The sequence below is a fragment of the Crocodylus porosus genome, unplaced genomic scaffold, assembly GCF_001723895.1.
Source record: "Crocodylus porosus isolate Cpor-Errol unplaced genomic scaffold, CroPor_comp1, whole genome shotgun sequence".
In the NCBI taxonomy this organism is placed as follows: domain Eukaryota; kingdom Metazoa; phylum Chordata; order Crocodylia; family Crocodylidae; genus Crocodylus; species Crocodylus porosus.
In genome coordinates this window covers 19,128,487-19,151,192 of record NW_017728915.1, presented here as the reverse complement: position 1 = coordinate 19,151,192, position 22,706 = coordinate 19,128,487, and the positions used below count along the sequence as shown (strand labels likewise).

Here is a 22,706-nt window from a genome sequence, read left to right as displayed (position 1 = left end):
TAAAACTTGTAGCACAAAATTTAGTACCCAAAGCAGATTTTACAACACAGTTGAAAACCAAGCCCCTCTTACTATTTAGATCACCTGTATTCAGTACAAAAGGAAGTCCCAGCAGATGCTTCCATCAGTTTATACCTGCTACTTTTATAATACTATTGTATACAGTAAAAGTGTTAATAAGGTTGCAAGAAGTTAGGAAATGCCAGAATTAAAGACTTGTCTACAAAAACTTATGACAATGTACGATTCATGAAAGGGTTAGGCCCTTTACATAACCAGTCAAGCAGAACTCTGCCACTTGAATCAACACAGTAACGGGTTGAGGACAACTTGCTTCAGCTATAAAGACCAGTTCTAAGGGAGCCAAGATGCACACTTCGCTAGTGAATTTCAGTCATGAGAGCTGAGGAATGGTGAAGCTGAGGAAGCTAAGGGTCCACCCCAAAGAACTTGAGGAAGCATGTTCTAGGGGGCTCTGTGGGGCCAAATTAAAAAAGAATGAACACTGATTATAGTCTATGGCTTCTAATGGCTGCCCAACCCAGGAAGATCTCCACACTGGAGGGCAGGGGACACCATAAGGGACTAAAGCCACCAAGGCTTTAAAATTAGCTACATTACTATCTACTGAGTCCATATCAACACATACTACAGTGTACAGATAATACCCCCCCAACTTCACATAAGAATGAAGGCCACTTTGACAACTTGCCCCACAACAAAGATCATTAAGGGAGTAGTCACTCCTTCTCTTCTGCAATACCACAAGAACAGATCGCTGCATAGTGAATAAAGCTAAGCCACCTCTGCCTTAATAGTCGTTAAAACTATCACCTGAAAATTGTTTCCTTGGGCTTCCAGTATTTTTATGCCCCTTTTAAAATGTAAACCATAAGCAATTACCACAGCTGGCACTGAGAAGCATGGAATGCTTTTAGAAGAGTGGAAAGAGACGTACCAAATACTGCTGATCTGGGTCATCTGAACGCAGTAGGTGAATAAATCTTCCCACAAGGCTCTGCTCATCTGCAAAGTCCTCAGGATCAGGGTCTTCAGCAGGCTGATCTGGTTGGTCCTGGATCAACGTTGATACCAGATTCATGATGGCATCAACCTGTTATGAAAGCAACGAATGAAGCTGTATCCAAAAAACAATGGGTTTAAGCCCAAGTCCATTCAACAGGTCATAAATCAGCAGAAATTGATGGAGTTGGTCAGAAATACCTCTTCTACATTATACGTTAGTCTAAAGAGCTATTTGTTGCACAGAGTGCACCAAGTGCTTTCTGAGAAATCATGAAGATAGTTCCTTTGTGTATAAAAAAGTATGTATCCTCTACTCCATTAGGTGTTCCTCCAGGTCACCCAGCAGGAATGAGGAATGTTTCACTTCTCAAAGTACACAGATGCTTGAAGACAAGCTCTGTAAAAGCTTGTTTAAACACCTGCTTACAGTAAAACTGAAGGTACACCCACCTTAAAAAACACATTTTACAGTGTAAAATATCTTCCCATCCCAAATCCAACCCCCAAAATAGTACTGAATCCCATCCTGGTAGATCCTAGTTTTTAAGAGAGACTGAATCAGGACAGGTAATTCAGCAGGTAGCGAAGAGAACTAGATACACTTGGTTCCTCCAAATATCGAGGAGGGGGAAAGGGAAGCCACACAAGAAGAATCAGGGATTTTATTTGAGGGTGTGTCTCTTATAAAATATGCACCACCTTGTCCGAAAGGCAGAATAAGGAAAAAAAATCCCCGAAATTCTAGTAACGGTAAGCGAGTAGCAGCAGCTTAGGTCAGCATGCTCCAAAGAGAGCAGCAGCATGATCATGTATAGCATAACTTTACCATTCCCCCAGCAGTGTTTTACAATACAGAAAATGTTATACCTGTATTTCCTCACTTAGTGTGCACCCATATTCCCAGCATTTAGTAAAAAAGTAAATGTTTTGTATAAAAACCATGGTAAGATGTAGTCAGATTAAAAAAAAATCTGAACTGCTGGGGAGAAAGGTGCATATGACAAACAGGGTATCAACTTGCATTTGTTTCCCTACTCTTCAGCTACACAGCTAGAACATAAAATTGGAAACATCCAGGTTCATGACAGTATTTAGCTGTACTAATTTGTACCTGCTCTTGAGAGACAATTTCAGTGTTATAATCCAGTACATTGCTAAGCACGTAACAACTCATGCTCTTTCTGGACTCATAGTCAAAGTATTCAAAGAGTGGATGGAAATGTTTTAATTTCAGCACTGTGAGGATATTATTATAGGTATCAACTGGGATCTTCAAAAGTCTAGTTAGCTCCTTTGAAACAGCACTGCTTGTTGCAATACTAAAAAAGAAAAAAGAAGAAACTGATTAGAAAATAGATATTTTCATACACACTGATACTAAAACTCAAAACATTGCAGCAGATGCTAGAAATGGATGTTTCCTAACAAGACAGAGTAACTGTGTGAACATGTTGCAATATGCATGTTCAGCCACTTGCTGTAGTTGGCCAGAAAAAAAAAACAAAAAAAAAAAACACCCACCTCTACACACAGCCTGGTGGCAATTAAGGTATAAGTTAAGACAAATTCCAAATTGAGATAGCAGTAGTAGTGGGGTAGTATTATGGTCATGATGATCATGAGAAATAGGAAAAGGAAAAAAGAAAAAAAAAAAAAAAAAAAGATTGCTGTGCCTGTGATCAATTCCTCCAGAAGGAAGGCTGCTCATAAACGGCATGTTACCTATCATTAGATCACTATGAAGCTGTGCAATGGAAGGCTAGAGGTAGAGCTCAGCTACAGAAGGAAAGGGGTGTGAATTCAAGTGTAGAAGAATCATCTGACTGAGAAACAGGGAGTTTGGCTGTTTTGTTTAAGCAACTTCTGTTCAGTGACACTTATCACCATGAACTGACCTACCCGAGCAAAAACTTCCTCTTCAGCTCAATATGAAGAACGATAAAAATGCAAATAGAAAAAAAGCCACATACACAACTCCAAATAGTTTTCGAACACTAAATAATCTGTTTCTATAACTGTGATTCTCAAACTAAGATGACATTGCTCAAGATGAGTGTAAACTGGAATTTGAATCAAGGTTGGCAGGGAGAGCCAAGTATGATGTTGCTAATAGGCCAAAACAGTTTGGGAACCACTGCTAACTAAAATCCTATAAAAAGAACTGTATGTTTTGATCTCGAGGAAAAGTGATTATATATAATTTGCATCTCCTTAGAAAGAGTCTAGAACATCTACACCATAAATCAGAATGCTATATACTCATCAGGACTAGTTAAAGCATAAGACAAAAAAAAAAAACCAAACAAAAACACACACCTAATTTATTCTAGACCTCTTAATTTCTGGGGAAGATTCAGTTGGGAAGAAGCCAATCTACCACAAGATGCCACACTCACCTTCAATGAATGACAAAGGTCAGAAATCTATGCAACAGTACACATTTTGTTGGCTGGCAAACAAATCTTAAGATTGTGTGGCAGGTGTCTTGGTTTTGTATTTTGATTGGAAAAGTAAAACTTGACTTCACATGGTTGTTGCAGAAAGTTAAGATGTTCACTTACTGTTCTAGATTAAGTTTGTTAAAGATTTCCACAGTTGTCTCCAACACTTTGTCAACATAGTCAACACGATCCGGATAGCATTTCATAGCCAAGTTAATAAGTGATACTTGCAACGACACTACATCCTCTGAAGGCATATCCTGTCTAGACTGGAATTTGAAACAGCATGAAGTTAGACACAAGAGGCGTGTAAAACTTTCTACTAAACAACTGAATAAGTGCAGAATGGAACTCACCTGTATAACAGTGGCCACCTGCTGTGAAAAGATGTCAAAAAGCTTAATATCTGCTGGGATCCCTGGACCATCTTCACGGTGTGCAAATAAAGCTAGTCTGCAAAAAAAGAGAGGAAAGCAACTCAAGTTTGGATCTCCTCACATTCCATGCATGTATCGTACTCCTTTACACCAGGACAGCCATATACCAGTTGTATTCCGATTTAGCCCTTCATGTTGTGTGTTCTGTGTAGAAGGCACTGCTCAATATAGACAACCACTGTTTTATTTCCTCTCTGAAGTAGCTTCTAGAGAAAAGTGTTTAGGAAATAAGTTAAATTGCTAGCAATACACACATTTGATTTCTGAAGCTGAAGTCAGATCAGCACCTTTGACCTGTGCAAGCAGTAAAAAAAAGGGGGGGGGGTCCTCCAAGTGTGAAAGAGCCATGTTTGTTTATGAAAAGAACATACATCTGCCAAAGACAGGAGCAAGAAGGGAGTGGTATCTATTAGTATCTGACACACACTAGAAATACCTAGATCAGAGGTTGGCAATCTTTTTGTTACTACAGGCTGCTGTTCGTAACCTGCCCCCCATCCCCACACACACAAGTCATCAGATGCCATGAAGAGAACATATAGAAGAGACAGGTGCTAAGACCATAGATTTACCACCACTGCTGTGACAGACAGAATAAAACTGAACATGATGTTTCCCCAGAGTCCTGTTGCCTATCCTCTGCAGCTGTGTATGGAGCTTGATGTTGCAAAAACAGAGTTCAAAGAAAACAAAACCAATTGTTCTTTAGAAATAATATCAGTTTTGAAGGGAATCAATGAAAGCAACATACGTAATTATCTTACCTGCTAAGATACGAAAAGTTATTCTGTTTTAATTACAAAATCAGAGTTGAAAGTATGGAAACAATGCAGTTAAAAAAAAAAAAAATTAAATAAATAAATAAATAAATAAATAAATAATAAAAAAAATCAGACTATTAAAAATTCAAAGGAACAAGAGTTTAGAAGGTCAAACTGTTTGCACCAAAACTACTTAGCATTGTAAATTCTACAGAGCCAATATTTATTCAACAAAATGCTTCCCCAGACTCACCTGTCAATTAAAGCAATGATTATGTTTTTCACATTCACATTTTGATGCAACTCAGCACAGGCTCGGAGGAAAGGGTTCAGGGTCTGGAGATGAAATTCATCCGGGAAAACCTAAAAATTCACATTAAAAAAGTTCCAAGTGTGCACATGCCATTACCCATCTCTTGAGCATCCACACCCTTACCAGTTAAAGGAAATAAATGCGTAGCAAATGTTTCATGATGTGCAAGAAAGACTATTCTGAGTCCTCATTTCTCAAAACAGACTCAAGAAGTAGAATAAGACTGGACAGATGGGAATAAAATGAAGGAATAGTTCAGCACTCAAGCAAACCTGTTCCCATCATTCAGTTTTAATGTCCAGTAAGCTTAGACCAACTATGACAGAAACACAAGGAGGGAGACTATATTAGAAGTTTTGGGTGTAGACAGGAAAAAACAAACAAACCAATTAGCCAGCCAACCTCACACTCCTCTACCCATGCCCACATGTTGCCATTTGTTCTACCAGACACTAGATTATGAGAACAGCATAAGGAAACAAGGGTCAAGGCATCACCCAGAAATCTCAGAGCCTTGAACTAAGGAGAACCAACCCAACACCAATGAAAAAAAAGAGGGAGGGAAGGTGAGGCAGCGTGATGCTGGTGAACAGCAGCAAGCTGGTTAAGTAACTAAAACCACATACAAGATGAATACTTTGATATCCACTATAGAACAGGAAGAACTTCTAAGAGCTTTCACAAGTGATAGTTATAGCTCAATAAAAGAGGCCAAGTTAGTTCACCGACAGTATCAAGTTTCTACATTTTTCTACACAGAAGTCAATGACTTGGTCCCAAGAGCTGCACAATGCAACCACTCACCCCTCACAAGCCATAAACTGATCAAAATTGTCACTTACATGCCCTATTTTTGCCCCATTCCTCACCTTACCTGTATAATGCACTCCATGAGATACTCCTGAGCTAGAGCATCCCTGCAGTTTACCACTTGCTCCAATATCCCTGGCAAAACAATCTGCAACAGGAACAAAAGATGTTGCATTTTTTCCTTTGTTCATCCTCATTTCACACAAAATTAAAATGAAATCATGAAACTACAAATACACTTCCTAAAGTTTCTCTAGTGTTTAGCCATGTAAAAAAAGTTTAGACTTCCAGGTCAAACGTTAGTGTCTTATCACTACATGCAATGTAAATCAATGCTGTAAATTAAATTTTCCATGTTAGTATTCACAGCTTCCATCTTACTGGAAATGTAATACAGCTGTCCATGTAGGCACGTCTACAGAAATCTCTCACTTTGAGAACCACTACATTGAACTAGTGTTGTTCATCACTGCTTACACATACACAGCATCTCTCAGTACAGCTTTAATCTTCATTAGCTAACTTCCACTTTGAGTATACATACACATATGAATTATCCAAACAGCTGATGGAACAGGTCTCAGAACTTCGGGTAATCTTATTTTACTCATATTGCTATATTTTTTGTTGTACTATTCTAAGCAATACAAATCAACAGCAAATACAGATACAAGGAAGCTTTAGAGTGAAGACATCTTACTTGTTTATAGCGTTCCACATTAACACCTTCCAGCTGACTAAGGCGAACCAGATTTGTTCCCACTAGGATTCTAAGTTCCTGCCTTTCCCGCTCTCTCTTCTCCCTATCTCGACTGTGTCCTTGGTGTTGCATTCGCACCCAGAGCTTGTTCATTTCAGCAAAGTTCAGCAGCACAAAATCCATTGAATCACTGATGTCTCCAGTGGTTTCCTCACTATAATGGAGGACAGAGGTTAAAGAGGTTTTGTTTCCATTACAGATATATTTAAGAATAATAAAAAGTAGTTACCCCCTCTTACTCTCAGAAGTGAGATTTCCACCCAAAGCTTTAAAGTGAGCCAGATTTTACATGTTTAGGAAAACAAAATCAGAAGAAGTCAAGAGCCAAGCTAAAGACTAGATAGGATTTCTCTTCTATCATCTATCCAGACAACCAGTAGTTGAGAAATGTGTGCCTATTTCACACCTGGAGAATGCAGAACAAAAAGGAAAAAAAAGGTATCCACATATTCCTCATTTCAAAAAGAAGCCAGCCTGCCATCTTATCACATTTCTCTTACTCTGTCTGCTCGCCTTCATCTGGCAGGATATTCCTGGTACACTGAAGGAGGTAGTTTCGAAGAAACAGGCCTCTTAAAGGATGCTGTACACCACGGCACATTTCCACCAGATCTTTCAGAATATCTTTCCTGGACTGAGGAAAGGACTTGACATAAACAACACCTACTGTAATCAGAAGATAGCTAGAAAAGAAAAACAGGATTAAGGAATCTGATTAATATGTACAGGATTTAAGCACAATGAAATAATTAGGTGTTGCTGGGGGAAAAAAACCTCTGTATTGAAACTTTAAATAAAAAGCAACAGCCTTTTTAGGGGCTGATGTTTGCTTCTGCTACCTCTCCACCCTATCAAGACTCCTGGAAAGGATGGGTATATGAAAACTTAAGCTTTTAAGTGAATGGTCACTTCGCATTTACCATGAGGGGAGTGACAAAGACACAGTATGTTTTGGTAGCAGTAAACAGTTGATCTTTTTTTAGAGTATTTTATATCTCAAACCATTGTAAAAGCTAGCTTATCAGTGCTCCCAACATGCCTGGTAGGATAGCAGAGAAGAAGCATCTTCCACTGATAAGGAAAAATACAAGGTGAAACTACTGAAGAGTCATACGCTACAAAATACTAGCCTAGGAGGACTGTAATCAAGCTTCTCATGACTATCCCTGTACTCATTCCCTTATTCAATACCAAGATGCAAGAGCATGTAAGGATTTACTGGAAAAAAACCTTAGGAAAAGTTAATAACCATGAGGCCATATACCAAGTACCACAAGTTCACACTTTCAGTGGCTTAAAGCAGAACTGGGAGCACTCAGCACCCGTGCAGCAGAGGGGTTTCTAAGGTCCTAACCTTACAAGAAACCTGCTCTGTACCTGGAGACCTGTACTACGGGCTCCACATGGGCAGAAGAATACACTCAGGAAAGACCACAGCTTCAGCCAACAAAGAGGTAAGGAAGGCCAAGTATGTATAACCATTAATACAGACACTCTGCACTAGTTTCAGGTGAACTATACATTAGTAGTCGGGGTGCACCGATAGAGAATTTGAGGGCCGATGCTGATACTGAGGGAGGCATATTGGCCAATACTGATCTGATACAGAGGCCTCCAGGCGATAAATCTGTTGTGCTGGAAGGGAAAGTGGCGGGGAGAGAGGAAAAAAAATCAATGGCCCCACAGTGAGGGAGGAAGGCAGGGGGCAGGAGCAGGCATTGCCCAGGTGGGGGCACAGGACAGAGCTGTGGCTCCTGGTGGGGCAGTTCCCCAGGAGGGGGGCAGGGGGTGCCCCCCCAGCTCTGCGCAGGGTGGGCAGGTGGGCTGGAGGCAGCACTCCAGGACTCTTCTTGATGGTCCTAGGCTTGGAGTGGGTGCTAGGGGCACTGGGAGGGGCTACAGCCACCCCAAATTTCACCGCAGCTTCGCTCTCAGTGCCGCCACTGCCAGCCGCTCAGCACAGCTTCAGCTCATCCCAGTGTGTGGGTGGAGGAGAGGTATGGATCCAGGCTGTGCCTGGTGGCAGCAAGGCTACAAGCAGAGCAGTGGCAAAGTCTGGCGTGGCTGCAGCCCCTCCCAGTGCTGCTGGCACCCCCCGAGCCCAGCTCCTGCCAAGAGCTGCACAGCGTTGGCTCCAGCCCTCTCCACAGACTGCGGGAGGGGACACAGCCTCCCCCCCACCCTCCCGCAGTGCAGGCAGTGGTGGGAGCTGCCCCATACCTGCCACAAGCCATACCTCCATCCCCACGACCCCGCCCAGGCAGCACCATGAGGGTTTTGATCTGCCCTTCCCCCACTTCCAACTGACCAGCTGCCGGCAGCCCTCCATGCTGCTGGCTCTGCTCTATGCTGTGCGGCAGTTGCGCACAGCACGGGCATTTATCAGTCAAATTAAACTGGCCCCATTGGGCCGATATCCAATACAGTGAATTTTCTTTATATTGGTACCAACCCAATATCGGACTGATGTATCGGTGCACCTCTACTTAGTAGAGTTACCAAGACTTTTTGAATTTTTCTCTTATGCCGAAGGACATCAAATATGAAAATGAGTAGGGGGAAAAAAAAAAAACTGACCGACTTTCTCCCTATCCTTTTACATGGAGAGATATTCTCTACAACATATAATCATTAAAACTACATGTATATACATCAATAAAATCTGTTCCATCATTCAATTAGACTCCAAATACTAAATAGAGCATTTGAAAAAGCAGCTACATTAATGTATATTTGCTCCAGTCTGTAAATATGACAATATTAAATTACCAGAATTACCAAGTAATAACTTTACAAAGCCAACTGAGAAGTATTTAAGTTGTTTGTACAATACCACAGGACACAGCATGGCTAACTAGCTATAATAGGCACCATATTCAGCGGCCTAAGAATCTTAAGTAGAACTCTGGCCAGTGCCTTAGACTAGAAGATTTGCTACCTCAGGACCTTGAAAACCCAATCAGAGGAGTTTCCAACTTCAAAGTTGCTAGATCCAAAGTTGTAGCAAGCAACATTCATTCACGAAGGCTTCCATTCTCAGTTACTTACAGTCTTGGGATAATATTACCAGCATACTGGACTAGTTCATAAAGATCAGCCACCTTCCTCCCCTTGGCAAACTCATCCGTCAGGTACACTTCCAGGTAGTGCAGTTCATCAGAAATAGCCATATCTTTTTGCTTTTGGTTAAGGATGACTCAAAGCAAGTTCAGATAAAGACACTACCCCAAATGTTCTTAAAACCCCAACGAGACTGAACACTGCACTTTTCTTTTTTTTTTTTTTTTTTTTTTAAACTTTGATGCATGAAACTAAAGTTTAACAAGCAGCTGAAAACTTGAACATGAAGTTCCTTAGCACAGAGAAAGAGGAAGGCGGATCCTGGGGTAGGTGGGGAAGGATAGAGAAAGGAAACCGGAAGTAGGAAGAGGAAGTCAAAGCAGAAATGGGAAGGGAGGAATGGGAGCATTTCAGCTTAAGTAGCATGCTTGTAATACAACAGTAAACTACAGGAACAGGGTGATATGATCACCCTGTATTAACGGCATTATGAAAAATAACTTTCTGGTTCCTTCCTTGCTCAAGAGATCACATTAGGAAATTAGCTGTATTAGTCTGTCAGCTTTTAAAAAAAGGGACAAACAGCTGTTGCCTAATCTACAGCATGTTCTTATAGATTAAGAAGAGAGGTAGGACTGCTGCAAAGGTAAAAATGGAACTCCCTTGTTTTCTGGGCAGAAGGAGCCTAGGAACTAGTTAATTCTGACTCCCGCGCAAGCCAAAGGAAGCCGTAAAGTCTATTAGCACGAAAACGATCTGCTGAGAGTCCTGGGCTCCGTAGTCCCTATGCTGCTTCACATTTTTCAGAGATGCAAACACTTCTAGAGGAATCATGGACTACCTCAGAAAAGTTTTAACAGGGAATAAAAAGAACATTGAATAAGGCAGTACTAGCAAGACTTCAGCTTTGCTAAGAACTGTAAACTAAAAGACATGAGGAGTTAATAGAATCCAATAGTGCCTCAAAATTATTTACCCATTACCTTGCAAAAGATACAAAGTTCATAATAGCTCTTTGGAGACAACATAGAAGTCCGCAGCTCCCCAAGCATATTGGAGGCATGTTTCAGAGCATCCATGAGTTTGTTTTTGTCCTAAAACCAAAATGCAAGAGAGGAAAAAAACCCATTAGCAGTGTTGATTATTCTCCAGTCTAGACAACCACACAGTCTGAACTACAAAAAGGAGGTAACTGTCCCACCTTCCATTTTACATGTCATAGGGTGTTATGTGGATGAGCTGCTTCAAATTAGGTTAAGTGACCGGTCCAGGCTAGAGATACTTAAACTAGATTTTCCAAAAGAAAGTGAAAGCATCATCCTTTTCATTTCCTGGTTTAGGGATCTAGAACATCTAGGAGCTGATAAAGACAACATTTAGTTATTTACACTTGGGTATCAATTCTGTCCCGTCCTGAAAACGGGTACAAAACAGCTTTGCAACTCTTCATGATGAGGTTGAGCCAGAAGGGAAAGCTGGTAGAGTCCCCACTGGGACTGCACAGTACGAGAGGTAAGGCAGCCAGCTCCAGCACACAGGGCTTCCCTCCTGTGGCTGGCAAGTGCAGGAAAAACCAGCGATAGACTGCCCGGTGATGCATACCCCTCACCATGATGTGCAGTGCTGACTGGAGCCATGCCCCGAGGACCCTGCCTCCTGCTGCACCATGGAGGGGGTGCGGGGGGTTCCCCACACCCCCCATCCTCCCTCACCCACACCCTACCCCACATATACACAACTCTCCAACATACCCTCTGCTCCCCCATACACAGCCATACCCTCTCACAAACCTCCCATACACCTCCCTCCCCACCTGATGGTATTTAAATTGGTGATGATGCGCAATCTGCCAGAGTTTGGAAAGTGCTGTCCAGCACACTGGGGCCAAGCTTTTTGAAAAGCATGCAGCAAGATAAGCCCCACCCCCTCCAAGGGGCAATCCAATCCCTTTGCTCTGCTCTCTCCCTCTTGCCCTAATCTGCTGCAGTTCTCCCCTGCTGGATCTGCCATGTGCCACCACCCCTTGTGCTGTGGGTTAGCCACCCCTGCTCCAGCAGATTAAACAGAGCTCTCATTATTAGAACAAAAATCTGCAAGGATTTGGGCTAGATTCCCTTCTAGTCTTCCCCTCCCTGGCAATAAAGATAGCAGAATCTTAAACAGTCATGATTTATTATTGCAGAGAGTGACAAAACAAAAGGCACAGATAATGCCATATATAATTATCTGGCACTTCACCCTGAAAGGCAGCCCCTTCATCCATGAGCCTAGACACAAGTCTCCATAAAAACAAGCTACTACAGTGTTTGTATGGAGTGGGGAGGGAGTAAATCTGCCACTGGTACTTCAGTCTCATCAATATAGAAAGTGTGTCCATTTCCAAATACTGTCAAATAATTTTCAGTTATGCCAGTTTAAAAAGGAAGATGCCTAGCTGGCATTTCTCCAAAGGCTGTTTTGAAAATGCTAAGATAGCATTAAACCTGAACAAAGAAAACACCCATGTCAAATAATACTATCATTCCAGTCCCTTTGGCTACAGGCACAAGACAATATGAAAAAGAAGAACACAAATAAAGCCGTCATATATTCAAGAGCATCTCAAATCCATATTTAAATTCAGCTATCGAGCATTAAGAATTCTTTGGCAAATGAAACTAGTTCTTCACCCATGCTAGGCTTCCTAAGACCTATGCCAAATCTCATTTCCTTATGCTGAATGAAACATACTGAAGTTTTGCTAGAATGCCAGCTATCGGCATTTCCCTTCGCAGCAGAATCCATTTGATTCAAGAAGTGCTCCAGTTTCACATTTCCCTCGAAGAGTCACTTCTACTCAACACAAGGGCTGCTGCCAAAATGCATAAGGGGTTATGTTTCTGCAGTCAAGTAAATCGATGTTTTGAATTTGATTTGCCTGCATACATACCAGAAGCATACCAGGAGATTTTACGGCATCTCAAGGGGTGGGGGGCAGACATGTTCTTACCAAACATCGCTTCATCTGGAAAGACTGCACCTTCACAGCCTGGATGGCTTCATCCAGGAGTTTTTCCTGCTCATCTTGAGGAGACTGCTGTGTTGTTGGCTATGGGAGGGAAAAGAGAGAGATACCCATAACAATTTATAGTTTGTTCTTGCATATATCAAATCCTTACAGAATTATCCATAAAACCTCCTGCGTTTCCACAGCCAGGCTGGTCCCATGAAACACTGAAATCTTCTTCAGTCTTACCTTCAAGTGCCCATCTACTCATGTCAGTGAGCAATACATCAGATTACTCTGTTCAAGAAGATACCAAGACCTATGATTTCTCCAGCCAAACCTTCTTCTTAGACAGGAATCTGTTCTACCTTCACTCTGAGAGATGCACATACTGGGCCCCGTCAACATGCTACATTGCGGTAGCATCTCATCTACAGGCTCAAACCATGATACCGCTGCTACTGCACGGTAGGGTTGTAAATATGTTACAACTGCACAGTCAAGCACAGGTGCAGGCGCACCCACCGAGTAACACTTTCCCTTCCCTTCCTTGCTGGCCTGGGCATGAACAATGCAGCATGACACAACATGCTTCTAACATCACAGGCAGTGTGTGGCAACTTAATCCAGAACAAAAACAAAATTAAGGCAAGAACCTGGTACTTTACTGACTTCATGATTGAGCCAAGTTTAGAAACGTAAATTTGCTTTTTCTTGTCAACTTGGGAAGAGTCAAGTGAAAAATATTTAAAATTCAGGACTGAAAAAAATTGATTTTCATGCACATAAATGACAAACAGAACTAAAGCAATGTTTGGAGGGCTGTAGTCAGGTACAACAAGACCAAATTAATGAACAAATTCTGACCAGGGTTCAATGATTTAAAAATAAACAGTATCATTTCAAATTGGCACCAAGCCACTATCACTTGCCCCAAAATGGCATATCTGAATCTTTTTGAATCCCAGCATGGTCAGGTCACCAGTGCTGGTCGCCCTACAGCACCACCAGAATAAGCTTGAATCAGAGACCTTGCATATTTTGCACCCTGTCCTACATATGTTCTCCATCCTTCAGATACATTCCCCCAAGCAGCCTGCAGTCTCCAGTATTAAGACAAGATGCCAAAGCAGAAATCAACTCTAGGACCCCAAGGAAAGATGCTTCATTATTATGATTAATGATATGAAGCTCTGTCCAAGCTAAGAGAAGAACTAACTATTATCTTATTCATGTAGTAGAACAGGAGATAAAGGATTCCCACAATGTACTGCAAGGCTGTTTGGAAAAGCCTGCACATATTTTTAAAATTGGGAAATCATCACCTGCAACATGAGGATAAAAAGCCTAGGACAACTACAAGAGAAGATAGAGGCCTCCAGAGGGATCAAACAAGACATAGCAAAAAGCCCTGTTTATTTGGTCTTCCCCAGAACAGACTAAAATTGTATTTATATTACTATTACTATGCATGCGCACATAACTTTTCTTCACTTTGTGTGTTGTGTAAACAATACACAATGATCTATTCTTCTCAAGGCCCTTGGGCAAGAGGAAAGGAGTTTTCATTCTTCTCTCCACCACCCAGTGTATCCAGCCTCCTTCAGTGAATAAAGAAAACAGAGTCCACTGCTGCTCTTTTCCTCTGCCTCCACCTTGGTTTCTGAGTTCGCTTACTAACTTCAGGCATGCCTTTGGTGCAGCCAACAGCCTTCCACCAAACAGCTAACACCACACTTAACAAGAGTTTTGACAGCATTATCAATTTCCATTAGAGTCTTGATAGCAGTTAATGCCAGCCAAGGATTCAGCTATTACTTGGTAATGCCGAGCAATAGATGCCACACAAGGTCCACCTGCAGAATCAGGAAGACATGGCACTCGCTCATACTCCAAAAGTGGTCTTTGACCTTTCAAGAACAAGGACCTATTTTTAAAATGAAGTTTATAATTCCACATTAGTTAGTGTAGATCAAGCTCCTGCTCACATGGTGTGACAGTACTTACAGTTGCACTTCTTCCACAAAAAGTATATTGAGCTTTTGAAATACATACCCCTGCATTAGATTTATAGGATGCTCATTACCATAGTAACAGGCCACCTGACAAACATTAACAAATTTGTTCTCACAGCATCTCTGCATCCTGGGAAGCATTAGTCACGTTCTACAGGCAAAACAGATTTTTTTTCTGGGTAAAAACACAACAACCTCTTACAGACATGAAAATCCAGCACACATTAAGCTAAGCTACCAGGCCACAGTTACAGAAGGAACACACATTTATTTAGCTGTAGCTAGCTGATTTAGCCCACTCTGCACTGTTTTTTGGGGGGTCCAAGAAAAATATAAACATCACATTTTGGAGTGAGGTAAGGAGGGGAAGAGAAACAGTTCCCAAATGCGATTACTTGGTATGCTTTTGATATTACCACAAAGAGCTTTCTGGCAATTCTGTTCTAAATAGGAAGATATTGAGGTAATAAGAACCGAGGCATTTTAGAGATGAATTTTGAGGCACAAGAAGCGATAATTATTTGTCTATGCAAATGCAGTAGTTTAGGGAAATTAATGCATTTACACATAAAACCACCACAAAAATTATGCTTCAAATCAAGTAAGACTCCAGAAAGCCTGAGGCTTCTAACAGTCAGGTTCTTTGTTTCAGCGTGTTGCTGCAAAAGCTACAGTATGTCATACATTCACAAAAAGGTTAGAAAGGGCAGATCTGAAGTCATTTTACCCGAAACAAGTTACAAATGCCATTACATATTTATAAATTCAACCAATCAAAAAAACGCTTCCTCAAAGAAACATAGCTACTGAGTACTAATGTCAAACATGCTTTTCAGGCTGTGGACATCAATAGGCGTGTATGACATAACATTCATAACAGATACCACACAAGCCTTTTCTTTTTTTCTTTTTCTTTTTTTTTTCCAAAAAAAATCCTCTGTAACCTTCCAAATACAAACGTAAGGTTTCTGACTGAGACTTTGATCTCACTGCCAGCTTCATGATATGGACATCATTTGATCTTCAGCTACAAAGTCCCATGCTACCATTTTAAATTTGCAACATGACCTGTTTCCCTGGCTCATGGTGGGTTTTTTGTTTGTTTGTTTTTAAATAGTTGGAAGAGAACAAAAAAAATAACTGGGAGCTTGAAGTTATGGCAGGAAAAGAATGGGGGGGGGGAGAGCAAGAAATGGTGGGAGAAGGAGTATGAGGGCAGTGGTAGTAGCTTAAAAAGAAGGAACCCATTCTTATGAGCACGCAACCTTAATTAAAATAAAGTTACTTTCACATGCAGACAGGTTACAGTTACAAGAGCTGTATTCCTCCCTTGATCTTGAAGACCAGCTGTGGACGGACAATCGTGTAGTCCTGAATTTATATTATGGCCAAACTATAGTAAAGTATGAATCATCAGTCCTTTCCTTTGAAAAGGAGCTTTCACTCTTACATAGTGTAGATCAGGTATAGCATTGGACAGGTTATTTTTACCCTGATAAAAGCATGAAAAGTGATAGTTACAACTTTGACCTTAAAAAAAAAGTATATTAAAAACATGCAAGGACAGTATTTGGTATGCCAAGAATGACAGAATTGCTGCATTTCAAAGTAGAAACAGCAGACATTGATTTTATCTCCTATTTTTCGTTTCAATAGTGCATTTAACCTCTATTGCAGCTTTGCAAACATCAGATTAGTAGCACACGGGTGCACAAAGCAGTGAGTTCTACTTTGATGCCTTCACAATTTGGGGAGGGGGGAGGGGGGGACCACCACTCTTCTAAACATCTATTTCATTCTGAATGAGAGATATTCACATAAACATTTGAAAGGTTTTCAATGCTAAAATTTAAGTCTGCAAAATAAGATGTTTAATTAAGAAAACAACAACAGTAAATGCATAAAGGTTATTGGCTTGCCTTCTCAAGCCTCAGGGAATAGAAAAACAAATGGGATCACTGGCCATGGCTAGCTAGTGTAGTTTCTTTCACTGGATGTCTACTTGCTTCTTGCTGATTTCTCAATTATTAGGACTTTGGTTAGTAAAAGCTGGATTTATGGAAGGTGGGCCAGGGAGGCCATTTGCTGAAGCAGATGTTAATGGGCTAACCAGTTTTTGTTTTTCAATCTTTTTCAGTCTACAAGAAAGTGTAAACATTATGCACAAGGTCAATCAAGACAAAGGATGCACGCTTGTCTCAAACTGAAAATGGATTCCTTTGGTTTCCAGCAGCAAATACACTACTGAATGAATACTGCCAGCTTGAAGAAGAAGATGCAAGAATTCGATGATCCAGACAAACAGTTTCCATTGTCATCATATTCATCAAAATAAAGCTTCTGCAACAAGTCACTGTTCCAGTGCTACAGCAACAAAAACTTCTGACTGTTAGCTTATTTAACAACTGAACTTCATCTTTGACACCTCAAGTGGTGGGGGACAGTAATCAGACCCTCAAGAAAAAGATACTCACAAGGTCTTAAAGAAAAAAAAAAAAAAGGAACCAGCACAAAAGATGGTTTGTGTGACAGTCAGCCAGTACACTGCAAGATAAGCCATTTGAAGACATGGTAATAGTACTTGGAACCAGATCCATTTCTAGACAGATCTGAACTTGTAAATCCATTGCTCAATGCACCCCAGAATGAAAAGAGGTAAAAATAAAGAAAGGAAAAATAAATACACAATTCCCACATCCAAAGATGACCTGCATGCAGTACAGTTAACTGAACACCAGTAGCGACACTAGAGAATGTGCTTCCCAACTTCCTCTTTTGATTTAGCATCTGAAGATAGAATTGCAGAACATTCATGCGAGTGTTGCAGGTTTTCTGCATTCAAGACTGCAAAGAGCATAACAATGAGGTTATTGCTTTGTTTAGGCAACAGCCAATAAATGAACAGAAAAAGATTTGAAACCTAATGCAACCATTCTGAGCTCCTGTATTTATGTATTCACCCCATATCACCTGAAAGGTTACTGAGTGGAAAAAAAAAAAAAGAGAGAGAGACATCCCTGCGCTACTGGAATGATCAATGGAGATGGTTTTTTAAGCTTCAACAAGCATCCAGCTCCTGATTAACTGAAGGACTTCTGCCTCAGGCTTCCAAAGACTCTCTCTGGGTGTCTTGGAGGGTTATAAACACAAATAAACCTTAACTACCTTACACTGATGCACAAGTTGAAATTCACACTGAACACAAGTAGTGCGTCCAGACAAGTGGGAAGGTACATTCTGCAGTATCTCAAAGGCTTTTGGAGGCACCACAAAATGTTAGCAGTGCAGGTCAAGAGGTTCTCCACATTAGATATTTGCAGCATGGAGCCAAAATTAGATACCAGAAAAATCCCAGTATCTTAATTTAAAAAAAAAAAAAAGCAGGGCAGCACACATGGCTGCAGCCTGCAACACCTGAAACTGGAGCTTGGCCAGCCAGAGCCATGCTCCAGCTGCCAACCAGCCTCCACACACCCAGATCACTTTGTTACAGCCCCAAGAAGCTCCCCGGACCCCAGGTTAGGGTTGCCGATGTGCGGCCCCAACCTCCCCTACCCAACCCACGGCAATCTGCCATGTGCCAGTGTGCACTGCTATGTGCCACTGGGATTTGTTCCCCAGGGAAAAAACAAAAACAAAAAGACACATGCGCGCTTGTGGGGATGCACCCAAGGAGTCCGTTTGAAACACTACAGTCATTTTTCAGAAGTAAATGATGGAACTTCCAGATAGATGTGACAGATTACAAGGTAAAGGCATGCTTTTTGTCAGTATCTGTGGAAACACAGCTATGGAACTTAATAAATGTGGATCACATGAAAAAAAATAAATAAATAGAAGTGAAACACAGAAAGATGGAGTTTTTTCCCATTGCTTGTGTTCTGAGATCATTCATGTTGCTTAAGTCCTAGCTTTCTGTAAGAGCAGGCATTTACATGGTTGATAAAACTTGAGAAGGAACAGGCTTCAACTTGCACCTTAAGGTTGCAGACTTGGAGCTTGCTTTGCAATAGGGAAAATCTAGATTTCAAACCCCATCATCTCTGGCTGTGAACAGCACCAGATGGAAACCACTCTGCAGAGCAGCTAAAAGAGCTAGTCATGATGAATTTACAAGCCTCAGCTCCTGCCTAGCCAATTCAACATCATGTGCATTTTTTTTTTTTTTTTTTTTTTTTAAAAAAAACACATTTTTTAATTTGGAGGGAATTGGCTGAGCCAGGGGTCAGCAACCTAGGGCTTCCTGGCTGGATTCACCCTGCAAAGACAGGGGCTCTGCCCATGTAAGTATGAAGAAACAATGTCTGCAGCAGCATGAAAACAGCCTGGGCTACAGCTCCATTAAAAGAGCTCCCCACTCCCAAAGGTTACTGACTCCTAGGTTAAGCAATAAAAGCAGCACACATTGGCAAACTTGTTTCATTACTCAATGGCAGTTCCAAAAGAATGTTAGGTCTAATTAACAAACGGGGATATTAACCAGATTTCCAGACTGGCAAAGTGTAAATCTTGTACAAAGGTATAGGTTGTAGCCGTGTTAGTCTAAGGACTGCAAACTTTTTTGTACAAGACTGGCAAGGTTCTTTGGGTAAAAGAATAGAAGATATCGGACTTACCCAAAGAACCTTGTCAGTCTTGTACAAAAAAAGTTTGTATTAACCATTAAGGAGAGAGAGTCTGCCATGTGGAACATGCATCAGATTATTTTTACCTCAAAACACCCCCAAAAACAGTTTCCCAAGAAGATACAGGCTTTTAGGAGAGAGAAAGAGGAGAGAAGAATTATAACTGCAGAGTGTACATGAAGATTATGAAATGCAGAATTGTAGCATACATAGTACACTAAGTATAGTGCATAAAATCAAAAGAAAAAAATCAAACAGTACTAAGCTGATACATCTGACATATTCTGAAAGATAAATCAAAGAGGTAAATCAAGAACAGAGCAATTTTGAGTGTATTCAAAGGTAAAATAACTACTCCTTTCTAAACATGCACTTTAACCTGGTCTCCAGGTGATCAGGGCTGTTGCTAAAGTAGGATGTGTTTGATAGCTACAAAGCTAGTTTGGAAACATATTCCATGTTGTTATATAGATTAAGAACAAGTACTTCAAAGACTGAACTTCAGAAAGCTATTTGATATGAAGGAGTAGCAGGTATAATGAAAGTGGTGAAAGACAAAGAAAACAAGTCAGGAAATTCTATTCCCCTTTTCATATCAGAAAGAGATGCCAGTCAATAAAATTAGAAGTGGAAAATAAAAAAAATAAGAGACATTTTTCCACATTTGTAAAGCAAATCTAGAACTCACTACCTTCAAATAATCAAGAATGTCTAGAGTTATGATTTTGTTAAGAGATCTTAAAACATCATGCTTAAACCAATCTAGCTATTAGAGACTGTAATGGCACCCAATGTGCTTAGGGCTGGGGAAGTTACCTGCCCTTTGTGTCAACCACCTGCTTAAACCCCAGCCCTTTTAAAGGACAGCCAAGTTCCCACTGCATTCTCCACCAGAAACCACTGCGGAGACAGGGACAGACCCCAGGGATCCCGTACGGGAGCTGACAGCACCGACACAAACGTAGCTCTGTGTGAAATGCTAGGCGATCATGTAGTTAACAGCGACCGCAAGGCCTTCATGAAAGGGAGCTGAGAGAGTTGTATCTAGAGCTTCTGTTTTCTCACTTCTGTCGCATGGAATTTCTTTGGGTTTTTAAGAGGAAACACAACTTCCACAACATGAAAGTGAGAGCACCTTTCCCTCCCACCCATCCTACCAGGTTTGCAGCAGGGACCGTAACCAGTCTGCAGGACTGCTTCTTCCCCTGAGATGCTCAGAAACAGAACAGGGTCTAGTTTGCAAAATGAGCAGCCAGCAAAACAAGGTCTTTCCCTTGCTCACTAGAGCCCATCAACTCTTCCACAGAACACCACAGTCAGCCACGGCAGAGATACACAGGTCAGCCTCCCAAAGCATTGTTATAAGCTCTGTAAGAACTACTCAAGGTATCCTAGGCCCGCATGGAAGACAGCATCATAACTCTGGAGGCAAAGACTTCTGCCCAGTGCAATTCAAGGGCACGGACTCAGCAAGAGTGACTTGCATGCTAAATGAGAGGCTCCTTCCCCCAAACCTTTCCAGGCTGCTACAACACCAGTGCATGGAACCGGGCCGGTACCAACCACCTGCTGGAGAGGGCTTGGGTCCCCCTGCCCGGCAGGTGTTTGTGGGCCCAGCAGACGGGAGCTCTGCAACATCCCAAGCAACTGCTGCCAGTAGGCCAGACAGGAGAGAGCAAGGCCACCCTCACCCGGCGCTGGCCACAGCCCTGCTCCTACTGGCACCCCGGGGACACCAGGCACAAGCACAGACCCGCTGCCACCCCGGCCTAGAAGGGCTCCTCACGTACATGCACCAGCAGAGAACCAGCAGGGAGCCAGTCCCAGTGCACACCCCCTGCCCCCACCAGCGCTCTTAGACCCGTTTCACAGTTGTGCACACTAAGCCCGGCAGGCCCCTACCCCCAGGCCCATCACCCCACAGCAGCAGCGGGACAGCCAGGCCAGCCGCCCGCGCTAGGCCCAGCTCAGTCCCCTCCCAGCGCCACGCGGGGCTCCCGGGCCACCGCCCGTGCAGCACCCCGCTGGCCGGCGGGGGGCGAGCGCCAGGCCAGGCCCGGCCCCGCTCACCATGATCGCGCCGCGGCCGCTGCGAGCCTCCACCACCAGCAACACCCCGCGAGCGCCGCTCTGTCATGTGACGCTGCAGCCCCGCGGCCCCGCCTCGCGGCCGCCACGACCCTCTCTCATTGGCCGGCTGCGACCAACTCAGGGCTTCGAAGCTGATTGGTTCCGAGGAATGGTGACCGGCGGGCGGGCCGACCAATCAGATTCAGGAACGCGCCACCACCCAGGGAGGCACCAGGCTTCCTTGCCAGGAACATCACCGCGTTCTACAGACCCAGGCGGGCGTTCGGAAGGGGCGGGGCCGGTGCTGGGAGAAGGCTGCGAGCGTTCGGAAGGGGCGGGGCCGTAGCCGTAGCGAGTGGCGGGAAGGAGAGCGGTGTCCGGGCGCCCCAGGACGAGATGGAGCAAGGCGTGATCCGGCGCCTGGCGCCCAGGCTGGGCATCGCCGAGCCCGCAGCCATCAGGTAACGAGGCCGCTGCAGCGCCCCCTGCTCGCCCCTGGGATCAGGCCCCGGGCTTGCGGCGCTTGCACCGACAGGTCCCCACGTGAGAGCAGCCAGGGTCTCCCCGCCTGACCTCTCTTTTGCAGCCTGATCAGCCTTGCTTCCCCTGCCGGGCCCCGATCCTGACCAGCTCCGCTCTGCGTAGCGGGCTCCTGCCGTTTCACTCCCCCTTGATTTCTTTCAGTGGCCGCGTGTGCCTGAGCTCCCCCGCCCGAGCAGAGGCGGCTGCGGGTTGGGGGGTGGCTGACGCTGCCCGGAGAAGTGCCCCCTGCGTTGCTCAGGTCAAAGACGTGCTCATGCAGGCAAGCACAGGCTAGCCCCGCGCTTCCCTCAGGGCCTGCCGCCAGTACTGCATGCAGGAGGCAGGCCTGCTTTCCGGATAGAGCCCAACTGCCCTGTCCTGGGACATGCTAAGACTCTTTTTCAGATTGTTTCCTGCTTTCATCACCCAGAGGCTGCTCACGCAGACCTGCTGCAGTTACGTTAATCAGGGGCTTGCTTACCACTGCTTACACTGGGATCCAGTGACTAAGGGTCTTGGTCCCAAAACAGACACCAGCATGGCGCGTTATTCAAGTTATGGGCACTTTATGTGGATGTGTGTGTTTGCTTGCAGTAAGCTCGTTACAGGACCTGGACCCTGGTGACAAGCAGGTTCTCTGTTAACTCCAGCAGTTCCTACACATCAGCTTTAATAATCACAGTGACAAAACCCAACTCTGGCCCAGACGAAGTCCTAAAGGGCTCTTTCCCTTGTCTGCTCTAAGCTGCTGTTGTCATAAATCTCTCCCCTTGAAACCTCCTCTTCTGAAATAAGAGTTTCATAGATTTCATAGACATTAGGGCTGGAAGGGACCTCGGGAGATCATCGAGTCCAGGCCCCTGCCCAAAGGGCAGGAAGT

At 43.2% G+C, this 22,706-nt stretch overlaps 2 protein-coding genes across 2 annotated transcripts in view; one reads left to right on the top strand and one right to left on the bottom strand.

Annotated features, from left to right (window-relative positions):
- The window catches only part of VPS35 (VPS35, retromer complex component), a 37,799-nt gene extending 16,395 nt beyond the window's left edge, over positions 1-21,404 (bottom strand). Inside the window, exons 1-12 of the mRNA XM_019535791.1 lie at positions 21,305-21,404; positions 12,598-12,696; positions 10,606-10,702; positions 9,597-9,720; positions 7,049-7,231; positions 6,489-6,702; positions 5,853-5,936; positions 4,919-5,028; positions 3,824-3,920; positions 3,588-3,736; positions 2,138-2,345; positions 959-1,114 (exon numbers count right to left, since the gene is read on the bottom strand). Of these exons, the coding sequence (XP_019391336.1) occupies positions 959-1,114; positions 2,138-2,345; positions 3,588-3,736; positions 3,824-3,920; positions 4,919-5,028; positions 5,853-5,936; positions 6,489-6,702; positions 7,049-7,231; positions 9,597-9,720; positions 10,606-10,702; positions 12,598-12,696; positions 21,305-21,307 (1,524 nt within the window). The 5' untranslated portion in view covers positions 21,308-21,404. The remainder of the gene's footprint in view (positions 1-958; positions 1,115-2,137; positions 2,346-3,587; positions 3,737-3,823; positions 3,921-4,918; positions 5,029-5,852; positions 5,937-6,488; positions 6,703-7,048; positions 7,232-9,596; positions 9,721-10,605; positions 10,703-12,597; positions 12,697-21,304) is intronic.
- A 239-nt stretch (positions 21,405-21,643) lies between these two features.
- ORC6 (origin recognition complex subunit 6) overlaps positions 21,644-22,706 on the top strand; it is a 9,849-nt gene continuing 8,786 nt past the window's right edge. Inside the window, exon 1 of the mRNA XM_019535792.1 lies at positions 21,644-21,765. Coding sequence (XP_019391337.1) covers positions 21,701-21,765 — 65 coding nt within the window. The 5' untranslated portion in view covers positions 21,644-21,700. The remainder of the gene's footprint in view (positions 21,766-22,706) is intronic.